The sequence below is a fragment of the Pantherophis guttatus genome, chromosome 1 (genome assembly GCF_059756535.1).
Source record: "Pantherophis guttatus breed Tessera chromosome 1, ASM5975653v1, whole genome shotgun sequence".
Taxonomy (NCBI): Eukaryota; Metazoa; Chordata; class Lepidosauria; order Squamata; family Colubridae; genus Pantherophis; species Pantherophis guttatus.
In genome coordinates, this window is record NC_142063.1 from 264148936 (window position 1) to 264164903 (window position 15968).

At 35.6% G+C, this 15968-nt stretch overlaps 1 protein-coding gene across 8 annotated transcripts in view; it reads left to right on the forward strand.

The window, feature by feature from the left end:
* SASH1 (SAM and SH3 domain containing 1) overlaps positions 1-15968 on the forward strand; it is a 569022-nt gene that overhangs the window by 505330 nt on the left and 47724 nt on the right. For all 8 annotated transcript variants that reach the window (XM_034418982.3, XM_034418987.3, XM_034418988.3 and 5 more), the window contains exons 5-8: positions 7696-7736; positions 8742-8828; positions 10486-10598; positions 11573-11674. In XM_034418982.3, coding sequence (XP_034274873.1) covers positions 7696-7736; positions 8742-8828; positions 10486-10598; positions 11573-11674 — 343 coding nt within the window. The remainder of the gene's footprint in view (positions 1-7695; positions 7737-8741; positions 8829-10485; positions 10599-11572; positions 11675-15968) is intronic.

Below are 15968 nucleotides of genomic sequence, written 5' to 3' on the forward strand. Positions count from 1 at the left end.
TGTTGTTACTATAACTTAATATGGTTCAAGGGCTTGTACACAGCATCTCCTCTCCAACAAGAATCAGAGTCCATGTAGTTTTCTTGGCCATATGGTGGTTGTGGTTTCAGTGATTCTAAATTTTGGGGTCTCTTTTATGGGCCTAGTAGTTCAGTACTCCTGCTTTAGACATAGGCTGACAGCATGCATTAAGGTTCGGACCGGTTCGCAAGAGCCGGTAGTAAAGCCGGCAGAAGGCTCCGCCCACTGACCTGGACGTCATCAAAAGTGATCTGCATTCGCTCGCACGCACGAGCGGGCACGATACGAACCGGTAGTAACGGTAAGTAGAACCCACCCCTGATTAAGGCAGAGGGAAGTGCCACAATAAGCAGTGTCTAACCTTTTACAGCAGAGGTAAGATAGATGCCTAATCTCCTGGCAATGCCTTCCTTTTTTTTTTTTGAAAAAGAACTCACAGACTAATAGCTGCTTTATGGTTCTTCAAGATACAGACATTAATGTTGGGACATGAAAGATCATAATCTGCATTTCATATAGCATTGTGCCATATCAATTTCAGCTCTATGCTTTAAATAAGACTTCTTAACTTATATTTGTTTTTATTTTTTATTTCATTTTTTATTTTTATTTTTGTACTTCTATAATGTGGTGAATGAAAGATGGAGTTTTTGTCAGTCTTTCGTTCAATCAGAGACTGAAATTTTATTTTTCATCAGTGTTGGAAGCAATTGTGTGGATTCTTTCTAATGTTACAGTCTTCAATATTTCCTTTATCTCATTTTTGGCTCATCCTGTTTTATCATTTTTTAGCCACAATTTATTGTTCTTTTTCTGGTCATTTACTGTGAGCTGAAGATTTGTGATTTCATTTCCCATTTTTCATATGTTGGCTTGAAGGAGATTGTTCCTTTTTCTTGGAGGAAATTACCATTCTGTTTCTGCATCCTGTTGCCTCAGTAAAGGAACTTTTCCAGTGCTTGAATGGAATGGAATTTCAACAAGATCCCACATTATTCTTGAAAAAATGTTGGATACAATAAAACTAACAGAAGATAACAACTTTTAACCAATGACCAGGGAGTAGTGAAAAAATAGACACTGTGAGGGTAGAGTAGAATTTCAGAATCTAGGAGGTTTTTTTAATGACTACTCTGAGTCCTCCAGTCATCTACATGTAAAATCTTGTTGATAGTTTGCAAGTCACACAGAGATTCTGGTCTAACTTCTGTGGGGCCCTGCTCTAAAGCAGTGCAGTTAACATTACCTTGTCTGTATTGCCTGTAACGGCAAAACAAGAGAAATGGCATGTTTGTTACTGCTGAGAAGACGTTGACCCCAGAGCCATTGCTATGGAGACATAATGACAAGATAGTTGAATGGGACTTCTCTGTTTTCTATCTTTCTCACATAGATGCTAGCAGAGACATGCAAATCTCTATAGGAACCTTAAAGTCTCATTTTCCAAATAATGCCTTTCATCTGTAAGTAAATTATCTTGTCTTCACACACAAGAGTATCATCACAGTACTATAGGTTAGTTACTGGGTGTTGTATAATGAAGGGAGATAAACAAATGCTGTCAAGGGAAGGTAGCAAGGGGCTTTTGTACTGAGGTGTTCATGGGCCCCTCGATGTAAAATGCTGAAACAGGCTAATCTATTGTTTACAATTGGCTTGTAAATAGTGAATGGGAGTGCAGAATATAATTCATGCTATGCATTTCTCTTCAGGTATATTTTATACTATGTCTGCATTTGTTATTTATAAAGAATTATACATTTATTTTAAAATGAATTTGGATAATCTCTTATGTAATTCTTGTTTTATTGGGTATTTTTTTCCCATAAACTACAGTGTTCTTTATTTTATGTGCAGTTGATAGAACAGATATACTGCTTCTAGAGATGGGTCTATATCAGGAGTGTCAAACTGGTGGCCACACCCACCCCAGCTCCGCAAATAGGAAAAACATTGCGAAATGTAGGGTGACAAGCAACTTGACACCACAGGTTTGACACCTGTGGTCTATATTATCAGTTGTCTCATGGCACCTTAAGAGCCGAGGTGGCGCAGTGGTTAGAGTGCAGTACTGCAAGCTACTTCAGCTGACTGCTAGCTGCAGTTCAGCAGTTCAAATCTCACCAGACTCAAGGTTGACTTAGCCTTCCATCCTTCTGAGGTGGGTAAAATGAGGACCCAGATTGTTGGGGGCAATACGCTGACTCTGTAAACCGCTTAGAGAGGGCTGTAAAAGCACTATAAAGCAGTATATAAGTCTAAGTACTATCACTAAGTGCTATTAAGGCTTCATTCTTGATATATAATTTTTGTATGAACTATACAATCAATTGCTCCAGACACATGCATTTTTTTCTGTATGAATAGAGTTGTCATGAATAAAATTGTCAAAAGTTTTGCATATTTTTAAGCAATGGTATTCATGTCCTATTATAAGTTTGATATATAGATATATATATAGTTTGATAGTAAACAGATCTTCTTTCACAAAAATCTATATTGACTATCCTTTTTTTTTTCCTCCTGAGGCAAACCACTGTCTGTAAGTCCTTTTACTGTGTGCCTTGGAGGGCATTTCATTTGAAAGCTGGCTAATGAAGCTGTATATAAGAGTACAACAAAACCAAAGGGCCAAAGCTATGGTGTAATGGCATTTGAGTGCTTTTCAGACATAGCAGCATCAGAACTACTGCCAAGTGTGACTGCATCATTAAGTTTCAGAGCGAGTTAGTCTATGAATGGAAGAACACAAATTATGTCCCATATACATTCATGAAGAAGATGCAGGTTCCACACAGAACAGTGTAATTGTCAAATCAAACAAGAAGGCCATTCTTGGGCACCATAATTTTTTTTTCTCATGTATTTAAGGAGTTGAAGTTCCCATCTCAGCTCAGCTCAGCAACAAGATCCTTACTTTATAGGGTGCAGAGTTGAAGTCCAGTCTGCTTTTTTCCATCCTCTTAATACCAAATATTTCCTAATATAATTGTTAAAGTGCTGTGAATAATTTCTTTGGTAGTCCACCAGTTAGAACATTGTCATAGAATTATATATTCCCTATGATGATTCAGAATTGTTCTGGAATTCAAGAGAGCAATTCTCCACTAGTTATTAAAGCAGGTGTTTCCAAATGAATCTGAAAAAAAAAATATAGGTATTTTAAGCAACTGGTTCATTTAAGCAATTCTTAAAATGGCAGCAATTTTTTTCAAGCTCACACAGAACGCAGAAAAGAGATATGGCATCTTTAATTTATAGTAGAGTGGGCTGCGTATTTCAGGTTGAGAGACATGCTTGGCTTTCAGCTAATGTGCCTGGAGGCTAACCTTGAAAAACTAAAAATTTAAAACTAAATTTAGGGGAGATATTAAATTAGATCTAATGTATAATTAAGTAAAATATAATTTAATTTATTATATTCGTTAGATTTATATCTTGCTTTTTTCTCCAGAAGCTATAGGTGGTAGAGATAAATAATATTTTCTCTTCCAGTTTTCTCTCACAACAGTAACCTCGTTGGATGACTGGCTCAAAGTCACATACCGTAGTGAAGTTTCATGACTGAGTCTCTCCCTGGACCTAATCTAATACAATTAATATGCTTATTCTTCATGTATTTGATTCTATCTGCTTTCTCTCTTGATAAAACGATAATTTGGCAGCATTTCTGAGGTTGCTTTCTGAAGACTTTGGGGACTTCTAATTTTATACCCTTGAACTTTGTGCATAACTCCATTGAGAAATAATCCCTTTCTCTCCTGCTTTTCTTTAAAGTTAAAACACCTTCAAAAGTCTATGTGTTTAAATGAAAGGAAGAAAGGTAGAAAGGAAAAATTATTTGCATTCATTTTTTTTTTCTAAGCTACTTAAGATAGTGAATACTTGAGACAGGGAGAAAAAAAACCTTTATTAAGATTTTGAGTCCAGAAGATTTGGGATTGTCTGTGAACTTTTCCAGGCTTTTTTTCAGTTCTCAAAAGGTCAACTCACTATTCTTTGAAATGTATTTATGAATAAATTTTGAGATAAGTGTATTATATTTTTTTCACTCTTAGTAATACAAACAAAGAAGCCAACCAAAACTGCATAATTCCTGGGAACGGTTCATATATTCTTTTTCATAATAAGACATTGCTGCATTTATAAAGTGTGCAAATAGTCTTACGCTATTCTTTGTGAACATGTTTTCTATTTGGTGTCTTTCTCTTGCCTATGGTGCCATTTTTACAGTTGTTTATATAGTCATACCTGCATAACTGGAAAAGCTGGGCATTGTGGTTTTTATGTGTTTGAAAAAGACACACCACTTCTAAGAAAAAGAGAAGCAGAGTATTTGTGAGTGACTGAAGTCTGCTTCCTTTTCAAGAATAAAAGGAGAAGCTTCGATTGATACGCTTACATGAAAGTGCAAAATAAAGGCAGAGACATGTTGACATGAGGTAGTTTTGCAGATAAGGATAAGAAATTAAACACTACAAAGACCTACAAAAATACCTCTCCAGAGCTGATGTCATTTACTATTTTACTAAAGAGATCCAAATCTACTTCAGGAACTGGCAAGCTTTTCCAAGTTTAGACACTTTTATAAATAAATGAAGAAAGGGCTAATCTGCTTTGCAAACTGCATTGTTGCCAGTCTGCAGAATAGCAGAGTCTTGAAGGGACCTTGGAGGTCTTCTAGTCAAACCCCCTGTTCAGGCAGGAAACCCTATACCATTTCTGACAAACGATTGTCCAATCTCTTCTTTAAAACTTCCAGTGTTGGAGCATTCACAACTTCTGGAAGCAAGTCATTCCACTGATTAATTGTTCTAACAGTCAGGCAATTTCTCCTTAGTTCTAGGTTGCTTCTCTCCTTGATTAGTTTCCATGTATTGCTTCTCATCCTGCCTTAAGATGTTTTGGAGAATAGGTGGACTCCTATTCTTTGTGGCAGCCCCTTAGATATTGGAACATTACTATCATGTCACCCCTAGTCCTTCTTTTCACTAAATTAGACATACCCAATTCCAGTAACTGTTCTTTATATGTTTTAGCCTCCAGTCCCCTAACCATCTTCGTTGCTCTTCTCTGTACTCTTTCTAGACTCTCAATATCTTTTTTGTTGCTTCTGGATCCAATTCAAGGAGTTGGTTTGGACCTTCAAAACTCTTAATAGCTTAGGGTCAGGTTAACTGAGGGACTGCTTCTCCCCAATTACATCTGTCTGCCTCATCAGGTCGAACAGCGAAGACATGTTGTGGGTTCCGTGCACCTTTCATCCCAAGAGGTGGGACTTCTCTGTCACAGCCCCTGCCTGGTGGAATCTTCTCTGACCCAAAGCAAGATTATCTCCACCACTCTCAACATCCCACAAGTCTTTCAAGACCTGGATATGATATCCGGCTTGGGCGTTCCAAGAGACTGGGGAGATTTTGTGATAGCTCCCTTACCGCTGTTCATATCATCCTCTCCTTTTTAATTGTCTCTTTTTAATAGTTTTTAACTGTGGTTGTTTAATGTATTTATTGTTTCACTTTAATTAAAGTGATACTGTACACCATCCAGAGTCATTTTTGTATGAGATGGGTGGCTAAACAAGTAAGATAAATAAATAAAATCTCTCTTGAAGTGAGTGTGTCTATATGCACATACACATGCATATACCACCATCCTTCATACACACACGTGCACACATATTCAAATTCAAAAGCCAAATGCTTCCATTCACTTCAGCTGCTCATAAAAAGAATCTTGCTTTAAAACAGCTGAAGAAGCTGGAAGCCAAAGCATTTTGCTCCTAAGCTTTTATCTTTCTTTTTTTGTTAGTCGCTCTAATAAATATATTAAGTGATTAAGTGCATTCTTCTAGGTTCCTGTACAAACTTGACTGAAACACTGCTTGGTGGTTTAGAAATTGTTATTAGATCTATGCTTCAAAAGAGGGGGGGGAGAGAGAGAGTAAGTGAGTGATATCTTCTGTATTTCTTGAGTTCTTTTGAAAAATCAGATCCTTGGCTGCTGGTGCTGTGAATCTAACCAAACTATCAATTTTCTTTTTGCAAGCTGTTGTCCTGAGTGTAAACTGCATCTGTCAGGAAACAAGCAATGGCCTTCTTCCAGTATGCACCTGGTGCACACCCTGATCTGGAATTGGTGTGTCAATTGGCTGCCCGGCTGGTGCCGATTAAATTTCTAATCAGGCTAAAGAAAGATGATTTGCCATGTCCAGGCACTGCAGTTACTGCCTCTGCTTGGATGAATTTACTGAATCAGAATTTAACTTCTTGCTATCGTTTTCCCTTTCATGATGTCCCCTACAAATTGATGATTATGTTTTTCATGCTTATAAACAGTTGGCCTCTAATCATTTGGATCATTGACAGGGATTGTGACAGGTCTAAAACAAAGCACAATTTAATTTCTTCTTGGAGCTTTTCAGAGATGATTAAAGACTACGCACTGCCCTCCACTGCTAATTTTAGAAACTGCACACCAGGATGGTTTGCAAACTCAAAAGCATAGGTCAAAGTATATAATGCAGCTTCTGTGTATGTTTGAAGTAAAATTTCCATCTTGTTTTCTAGAAATATGACAATTGCTATCCCAATCTGTTTGCTTTTAATCATAAAGCACATAGCCCGCCAGGCCGGGCTATTAACATAACGTTTTTAAATTGGGGTATTTTAAATTTCTGGGATTTTAATTGGAGCCTAATTATTTAATGATTTTAAATTTTAATTGTTGTTTTGTTTCTGTGTTTTTAAATAGGCTGTACACCGCCCTGAGTCCTTCGGGAGAAGGGCGGTATAGAAATAAAATTATTATTATTATTATTATTATTATTATATGAAGCAACAGAACAAATGCAATGCTGCTTTGTAATGAAGACGGGATCCTGTTTTCTGTGTGGAATGTTTTCTGTTTGATTTATGTGCATAGTTTTTCTATACAACTGATCGTTACTTTTGGTAGATTGATAGAAAGCAAAATGGGAAATTTAAGCTTGCTTATGAATTGCAATTTAAATACAGCCAAATAATGGCAGAGGGTCTTTCTGGACTATTTATCTCTATCAAATACTGTACCTATCTTAATATGATATGGGAAAGGTTGTTGTCTCTTTAATAAAGGTAAATTAAGCACAGAAGAGAGAGAAACAAACAAACAGAAGAACTTTGTCAGACAGCTAAAAGATTCAGTTGGGGAGCCATCTGATTTACCTGTTAAGTAACTCCTCACATTGCTCAGTGGATAGCTGGAAATGTAGATGGTCCCACAAGATTTGTGTATTGGAACTACATGTGTAAAATGGTGTTTTCCTAGGAAGTTTTCTGTCTGTCTCTTGTGCCAGACAGTGGAGGGAGCTGGAAGAGCTGAAGACTTCCTTCAGTTCATTTCCCCTTTTGACCTCACAACTTTAACATTGTTGTCCTCTATAACATATTTTTCTGCATTGGTCACAAGAAGATCATTTCAAAGCATTTCTCAGTGGAGCTGAGCTCATGCCATTGTATGAGCATGAAGCTGAAGCTGAGATGCTGTATCTTCCTCCTGGCTTCATAAGAAAAAAAAGAGGGGAAGGGGATATGCTAGTCTGCAAACATTAATTAATTAATTAATTAATTAATTAAAAGCCACCCAGCATTCATGGAGCAGCAGATATAAATCTCTTTCTCTTTTATGTTTTAGGTTCTCTCTTCATAAATCAAGTTCTGAAGAAAGTGCAGTTGGTCAGTATGCTTCCTCTTATTTATTTATTTATTTTGGGGGGGGGGAGGGCTTTGTTTTGAAAAAGCCGTAACTAAATATATGCAAATTCATGATTCTCAAAACAATAAATTCATTTATGACCATTTTTCTCACTTAACAACTCTTGCAGCATCCACATGGTCACAATTCAGATGCTTGGCACAACTGGTTCATATTTATGACGGGTGCACAGTCCCAGGGACATGTGATCACATTTTATGACCTTCTGATAAGCAAAGTCAATGGGGAAGCAGAGAGACAATTAACGACTGTGTTACTAGCTTAACAGCTGTGGCAAGAAAGGTCATAAAATAGGGCACAACTCACTTAGCAATTGTCTCTCTTAGCAACAGAAATTTGGGCTCAATTGTGGTCATAAGTCAAGAACTGCCTTTGGTGTTTCCTTATGTCTATGATCAGTTATAGTGAGTCATACTAAACCGAGAAGAATAGGAGGTGTTTTTATTTAATTGTTGACCATATTCTGATTTTCCCTAAATTATGGGTGCCAGTTGTTCTTTTCCATAGCCTTGGCTTTTTCCTTTTTTTTTTTTTTTTGCAAAGGTCTTTCCTGCTTGAAACGAAATATTCTATAGCCTTTGGGTTTCCTTTTAACTCTGTATTTGCTTTAATAAAGAAAATCAGAAAGTGAACCTTAATCAAATGCTGAGCATCACCAGTTTGTAAATGACATTTCAAAATAGTAAACACAAAGCAGAATATATTGTAGACTTTTAATCTAGATTTTAATTAATGGTTCAAAACTACTGGAATTTGCAAAAATGACTGCAGAGATATAGCTTCATTAAAAAGAAACCCTATGTGTTACTTGTTTATTAAAAATATTTTAATAGCTTTCCTTATTCAAATATAATAAATATTTATGACAGCTCATTTAAAACTGATATTGTTTTTGGAACTGAATGATGATAGTGATTTTCTTTTCTTATTTAAAATCTTTTAAATCATATATTTAAAATCTTTAGGTAAAGTAGATTGGAAAAAGAAGAATAAATACTTCTGGCAAAACTTCCGAAAGAATCAGAAGGGACTAATGAGGCAGTCTTCAAAAGGTAAAAATTTTAATGAAGTTCTTTTTTTTTTCATTATTAAATTGGGAAAGAAAGTTTATATAGCTATTGGGCCCGTAAGCAGGATTTATGTACTCGCTTTAATCTTTAGCAAGGATGGTTATAATTATTTTACAATGCTCTGTGTTCAATGAGTTCCAAAGTATTAGAAAACTGGGTTATCTACTGTACTGTCACTTATTAACCCTGAGCAAAGCTTTAGGTATTTGTTTATCCCATAGAACAATTATATGCTGAATTATCATGAGATAAAGCTCTTTTTTTTTTTTAATTTGATTTATATGCCGCCCTTCTCCGGAGACTCAGGGCGGCTTACAATGCGTTAAGCAATAGCCTTCATCCTTTTTGTATATTTATACAAAGTCAGCTTATTGCCCCCACAAACTGGGTCCTCATTTCACCTACCTTAGAAAGGATGGAAGGCTGAGTCAACCTTGAGCCTTGGCGAGATTTGAACCAGCATTAATTGCAGGCAGCTGTGTTAATAACAGGGTGCTTAGACCACTGTACTATCAAGGCTCTTTTTATAAATGTCATTATGCCACTATTCACAAGTTGGATCTCTTGGGGAAAAAAAGTCCTTTAGTACCCTTCCATTGGAAGGGTCAACTTAATCAGGGAGTGTCTGAACTTAAGTCAAGCCCACAAAATTAATGGTTCTCTACTTCTATTATGCAGACACTGTCATATAGACATTCCCAGGGTAGGATCAGGGCAACTGATAAAATGTGCATTATGACTTTATAAAGCAAGTCCTGATTTATATAGTTGCAACCAAATATGAAAAACCAGTATTTGTGTTGTGTTGTCATGTCACAACACATATTTTGTTATTTTTGTTCATCATCTCAGTTTATAGTAGCTTCAGCTTTGATAATTCTATATTGATTTTATTATTTTAATGAACCAATGGCATCTTAGGTGACTTTGTCTGAATGTCATAGATAAAAACATATTTGCAGTTTTAGGAAACATGCAATTTTTTTGATAAAATAAAGTAGTCCATCCTCTCTTCCATATGGCTGCCTTCAAAAGTATAAATTGGGTAATAACCCTTGATCAATTTTATTAAAACATGCTTTGGTTTAGCACCTTTGCTTAAATAGTTCCAATTTTATAAAATTTACATCTTTCATACAAGATATCAATCACTAGATGTTAGAATCTAAGATGCTAAACCTATTAGTGTTGTAATGTTGATAAAATTGTCATAATGTCAAGCATCCCAGACAATTTGCATAGTTTCCATATTCAGATTTGGCAAAAAAATTGCATACTGAGCAAAGTGATGTCATAACATGATATTAACATAATATCCTCAATAATTCTCTGAATGTCACGTAAACATCATTATTTTCCTGAATCATTGCAAATCATATACACATCAAATGAAGCATTCCATACAGAGGAGTTAAAAATAGCAATTTCCTATCTCCAGTGTCATTCTCATTCTGAAATGTTAAGATCATTGCAGTTTTCAAAACTTAAATAAAGATGTTGAAATGTGAATAAGTGGGGAATTAAGTAGCATGATTAAGCATGGCAAATTCACTGGGAAAATCATGCCTTATCATGCTTGACTCATATTTCTTTTGTATTGAAATACCTTTATTCTTTCATCTTTCCTATTTCTCTCCAGGGGAAGATGTTGGTTATGTGGCAAGTGAAATCACAATGAGTGACGAGGAGCGGATCCAGTTAATGATGATGGTCAAGGAGAAGATGATTACAATTGAGGAAGCTCTTGCAAGGGTACATAATGCAAATACATTATATATGCTAGGGATAAACGATAGGCCTGATTACATCAGTGAATCACAGACTCTTGTGCATAGCATCCGTAATTATGAGAATCAAACAAATACAGGGAGTTTCTAAATAGCTGATTTTATGGATAGACATTTCTCTCCTCTCCAAGCAAGGAACAGAATCCTGAATGAACACATTTCTAAGGTAAAGGTCTTAATGGGGGAAAAAAAAAACCTGGAAACATTTATTCTATTCTTTAATGTTAATCGGAACAATAAAAAGATACTATATGTATTACATTTATACAAAATATCTTCACAATGGATGAAATTTTAGACAAGACTATTTTCAGCTCGGCAATAATACAGTATATAACTAAAATTCCTATTTATATAAAATTCTTTCTCTATTGAGAATTAAGTTTCCAGATTGGTTTGTGCGTGTGTGCGCACGCACATGGGTGTGTGCATGCACATGTGTGTTTGGAGGTGTAATTTTTTCAAAATAGTCTAAACAACAAAAGTTCTTTTGTACAGTAGGTTAAAAAAAAGATGTGATATAAATGTATTAGAAATATATACATACTTGAATAATATTTGCATTAGACAAGTATATAAAAATTATAACTTTATTGTTGTAATGACATATCATATGTCTTTTCTTGTATTTTTTAGTTTTTTTGATAGAGCACTTTTTATATATTTTTCCTTCTTTTTGACAATGTATATAACATTGCCACTATCATTTTTAAGGTTTGCTCTTTTTTCTTTTGTTATTAATTAATAAGCAATATAAATAGTTAAGTAAAAATCTAAAGAACAAAGATATCTTCACAATTGTTTTGCACTGATAATAACGGAGCTTTAATTTCTCCAATAATTATTTGCTTATACAAAAAATTAAACTAAATACCGGTAAATATACTTTTAGCAAGTGAGAAAATTGAGGGATTACTCTTTATTTTATTTTCATTTCAGCTTAAGGAATATGAAGCTCAACATCGGCAATCAGGAAACATGGATGCATCTGAATGGTCTGATAGTCCTTATCCGACATTTGATGTTTCTTCCAATTGCAATGTAAGTCCATATGATTCTACCAAGTTCACGGTTACTGTAGACTTTTAAAAACTTACGTAGTTGAATGTCATTAGAGGAATGGAAAATAAAAAGAGCTTCAAATTGCAGGTGGTCCTTGACTTACAACCGTCCTTTACTGACTATTTGAAGGTATGACAGACCCCCCTAATGACCAAGATTTGAAGGTCCAATGGCCTCCCCCAAGCAGTCACACAAATGCATATTGCGCATTTGGCAACTGGCCTACAGAGTCAGTTATAGGGGAAATGGCAGCATGAAAATTTAATAAATGAATTTATGGTCATTTACAGCATCCCATAGTCATTTAACTGCAATTTTGTAACATTTTTTGCCAGAAACCAATGTTTACTTCTCATCATAGCCAATGGATTCATTTAAGTGTCATTCACTTAATGACTGCTGCATTCACTTAATGACCACCAGAAAAAAATTGAGCCAGTCATGTGGGTGCCTTGAATTATGACTGTCATGACACAAAATGGAAATTCCAGTTGTAGGTCAAGAACTACCTATAGAAATATAAAAGATAAATTCCACTAGGATTGGATGTTGATTTTTTTTTTTTACTTCAGATAAGTTTTGGGTAGAACTGGACATGAGCAAAAGCTAGCCAGCTCTTATCTTTTTTTCCAAAGACCCACCAGAGGAACTGGGTAATTGTACTTATTTCTAAAGGCGGTCAAATATCTTTCCAAGCTTTCAAATTTAATTTCAAAGCATTTTTTTTATTTTACTCTAGCACTTCTTGAAAGGAAGGTCACCATAAAAGTGGTAAAAGTCCTATTTTACCATTTCTAAAATATAATGAGAGCTATTTCTGCAAAGGGACTTTGTAGCTGCTGGACATATTCACAGATGAACAGATGAGCATTTAAAAAAGAAAAGAAAAGGAAGTTGCTGTCAGTACATAACGAAAGGATTTAATTAATATTGAACTTGCTTCTTCCTCTTCATCTTCTGTTATTTACAGTTTTTCTCATGGCAAATTGAGATGTTTAGTCTGACTGAGCTTAAAAAGAGTTAGCAAGGGAGAGGCACCCATCATCCCTATATCTGCACTAAGGCTGCTGTCTGTGACTACTATATTCTTAATTATATGCTCTGTTTAGACCAGTCCATCTTTGACCTTATAGAACATGCCAAACTGGCAACTGCATTGGATTCAGAGAGATTTATTTCAGTATTTTGATAGCTCCGTGTCCAGTTTGTAGTTTAGGGAACTTTTCCACAGGTTTCCTAGTGTGTGTTCTCTAAGAAGTGGTGATGTGTCATGGTGTAATTCAGGCTGATTTTTCATAAATATTTTGTTATACTTACTTTGAGTTTACGCCTAGTACTAATGATTAATTTAGTCATGATGATTTCAATAAACTACAATTGATTGCGTTTGTACAAATTAAGCCATAAGCCATGGTTTATAATCATAATGATTAGGTTCACTCAACAAAACAAATCTTATGAGTTAGCATAAAGCACGAGCCCAGCCCATACCTATCAGATCATAATTTGAAGGAATTTAAAAATCATAATTCATCTCTAATGACCTATTGACCTACTTTACTTCCAGAAGTCAGAGAATCTAGATTGCTCCAGAAATCAAAGTTCATAACTAAATATCAAATTGTACATTTCATAAAGGGGCACGAAAAGCAAATTAAAATTGTAGGAGTTCCCCAAATTTCTTAGCAGTGTAATCTGAAAGCAAAATGTCCAATTCAAAATATGTTGATTCAGCAATAAACCCTTCAATGACTCTCCAGTACAGCGGCCAAACAGATAGCAACAAGTACTTTCACTCCACTCAACACCTTGTCACTATCCTGTCAATAGCAGACAGATAAACAAACAAAAAAGGCCGAGTTCATCTACAGGTGAAAGGGACGCCACTTTTCAAAGTCCAAAAATCTTTCTTGAACCCAAAGAATGTCAAGACAGGAAGTACTCCAATTTATTTCAGAATGTCAGGCCTGCCTCCGTTCAAAACTGAAGAAAGAAAAACCCCGACTCCATTGAAGTAGAGAAGAAGTACTTTTACTGAATTTGAAAGATAGCAGTGAAAGAAAAGCAGGATCTAAGCCAAAAGGCGCGAAAGTTACATATTGAAAGTTTCCCCAAATTCCTCCCCCCAGGGACCCAGGCTGAATGTCCAATCCATGTCCCGCATAGTGTCATGTGGGCATATCTTCAGGTGTTTTCGTCCATTTGGAGTTCTAGGACGGTTGGTCTTGACTGGGTGTAAACAACTCCATTCAGCAGCGCAGTAATTCTGGAGAGCAAACCTCCCTTTTAGTTCACATGGGCTTTCATCACACCAGCACACTTCCTAAACCCCAATGCCATGCCCCCCCTCCCCATTACTATGGCAGCCGATAGCAAGCAAGCATCAAAGGGAAACCCCATGCTGGCGATCCAGCTGACACAGAGACTGTCAACCCACCTTATCAGCCAAGGTGGAGCTGGTGTTCTAATTATAATTAATAGTAATATAGCCCTGTCAGTGTGTGGTGACATGTTATGAGTAACAAGAAAACAAGTCTCTCTGAGAAAAGTATCATATTTAACACAGAAAAATATTCAGCACAGATGAGATAAGGGGGAGGAGAAAGATAGAAGGGAAGATTACAATGCTAATGTTAATGGTGTAATATATTGTCATTTTTGCTTTTCAATGGTTCTCCCTGCTGGTGCCTTGTGAAACTTTTAATAAGATCACAAGTTATTAATCAAATAATATCTGCAAATATAATTATAATTAAATAAGAGGCAGGGAAAACCATTACTAAAACGTAACATCATCAAAAGTCTCTGGAGAAGGGCGACATATAAATCAAATTTTTTTAAAAAAAGCAGATTGGAGTCAACATGTTGTTATAATCCTTCTATAAGACAATAAATATGTATGTCTGGATTCAATTTATCTATATATAGATTTATATATCACTATACATAATTTTGTCTTAGTGAAATAGGTAGCCTTAAGGCAGTTTTTAAAAATACTACTAATATTAGCTTCAGCCTTAAAATTTATCTTTTTTTAAATCTCACTGTCAGTGCCAAAAAGTAATGGATTATTCCTCCCACTTACTGCCAGCTTTTAAATATAGTTTAAGTAAATTAATAAAAAATTGCTTCCTGTTATCCTTAACTTCTTAGCTACATTAGTTCTTTCATTTCTCTTTCTGTCTCTCCTCATGTTCAGTACCTACAGAAGAGCATCTTCTAAAGTTTCCATCTTGGTTGAGAAGTCTAATAATTACAATCTCAAAAATCTCTTCATGGGGAATGTGAGAGTAGTAAAAGGCAGCATGGTATGATTAAGTGGCTAAGTAGTACATAAAATCTAAATTATATAAGAATTAAATATGTATTCAACAAGAAACATATTCTGTTTTTGTTGGGGATGAGTGGAGCGAGAAAATCTAATTCTTTGCTCCATTCCTCACTCAAAGAGAAAATTTCACTTGTATAATATTTGAATACCTTTTCTCACATCTGTAATTAAAGGAATCAACATAGTAGAAGTCTTCAAGCCTTCCAGATGTGCTGGATCACAAATCCAATCATTTACTCAGCCAGGGCAACAGAGAATTAGGTTAGAGAAGGCTGAATAATGACAGATATATTCTTCTCCTTAGAAGGGGCTTATGAAAAGCTTTAAGATGGTTCATAGAGCAATTCACTAGATAGCTTGCATTAAGCAGTGCAACTTAAGGAGCTCCTTATGACAGAGCAAAGTTATGGCCAATATCCAAAGCAATCCTGCATGAACCAAATGTCCCTCTGATAGTGCATTTTGCTGTCATGCTGGATTCTGTGCCATCAAATGAAAATAGGATAATAGATCCTTGCCAGTGAGATTTAAATGGAATTGGAAGTTAATAATATGTTCAAACTACATCTGTGCAGCTACAGCTTAATTGAGCTCCAGATCCAAGGGCATTGGACAGAACAATAGAGCTTCATTAACACTGTTTTTCCACTGTCTTGCCCTGTAGTTCCTTTCTCATTCCCTACGTGTGACAACTTTCAAATTCTCATTTTATATTCAGTGGGAAAATAAAGGCTTAACAAGTTGAAACAGCCAGCAGGGGATGCTGTAGAAGTAATGAATTTCTTGGACCTCATCTCACAGGAACATACATACAAATCAAGATTAAAACGCTCCTTATTTTCAAATATATGAATTTCATAGTTCCATAGGGAGAAAAAAAATAGTTTTCAGTATTTTCAAACCTGGTATTTTCTAATTCTCCTATGCTGTCTGGAGTTGATG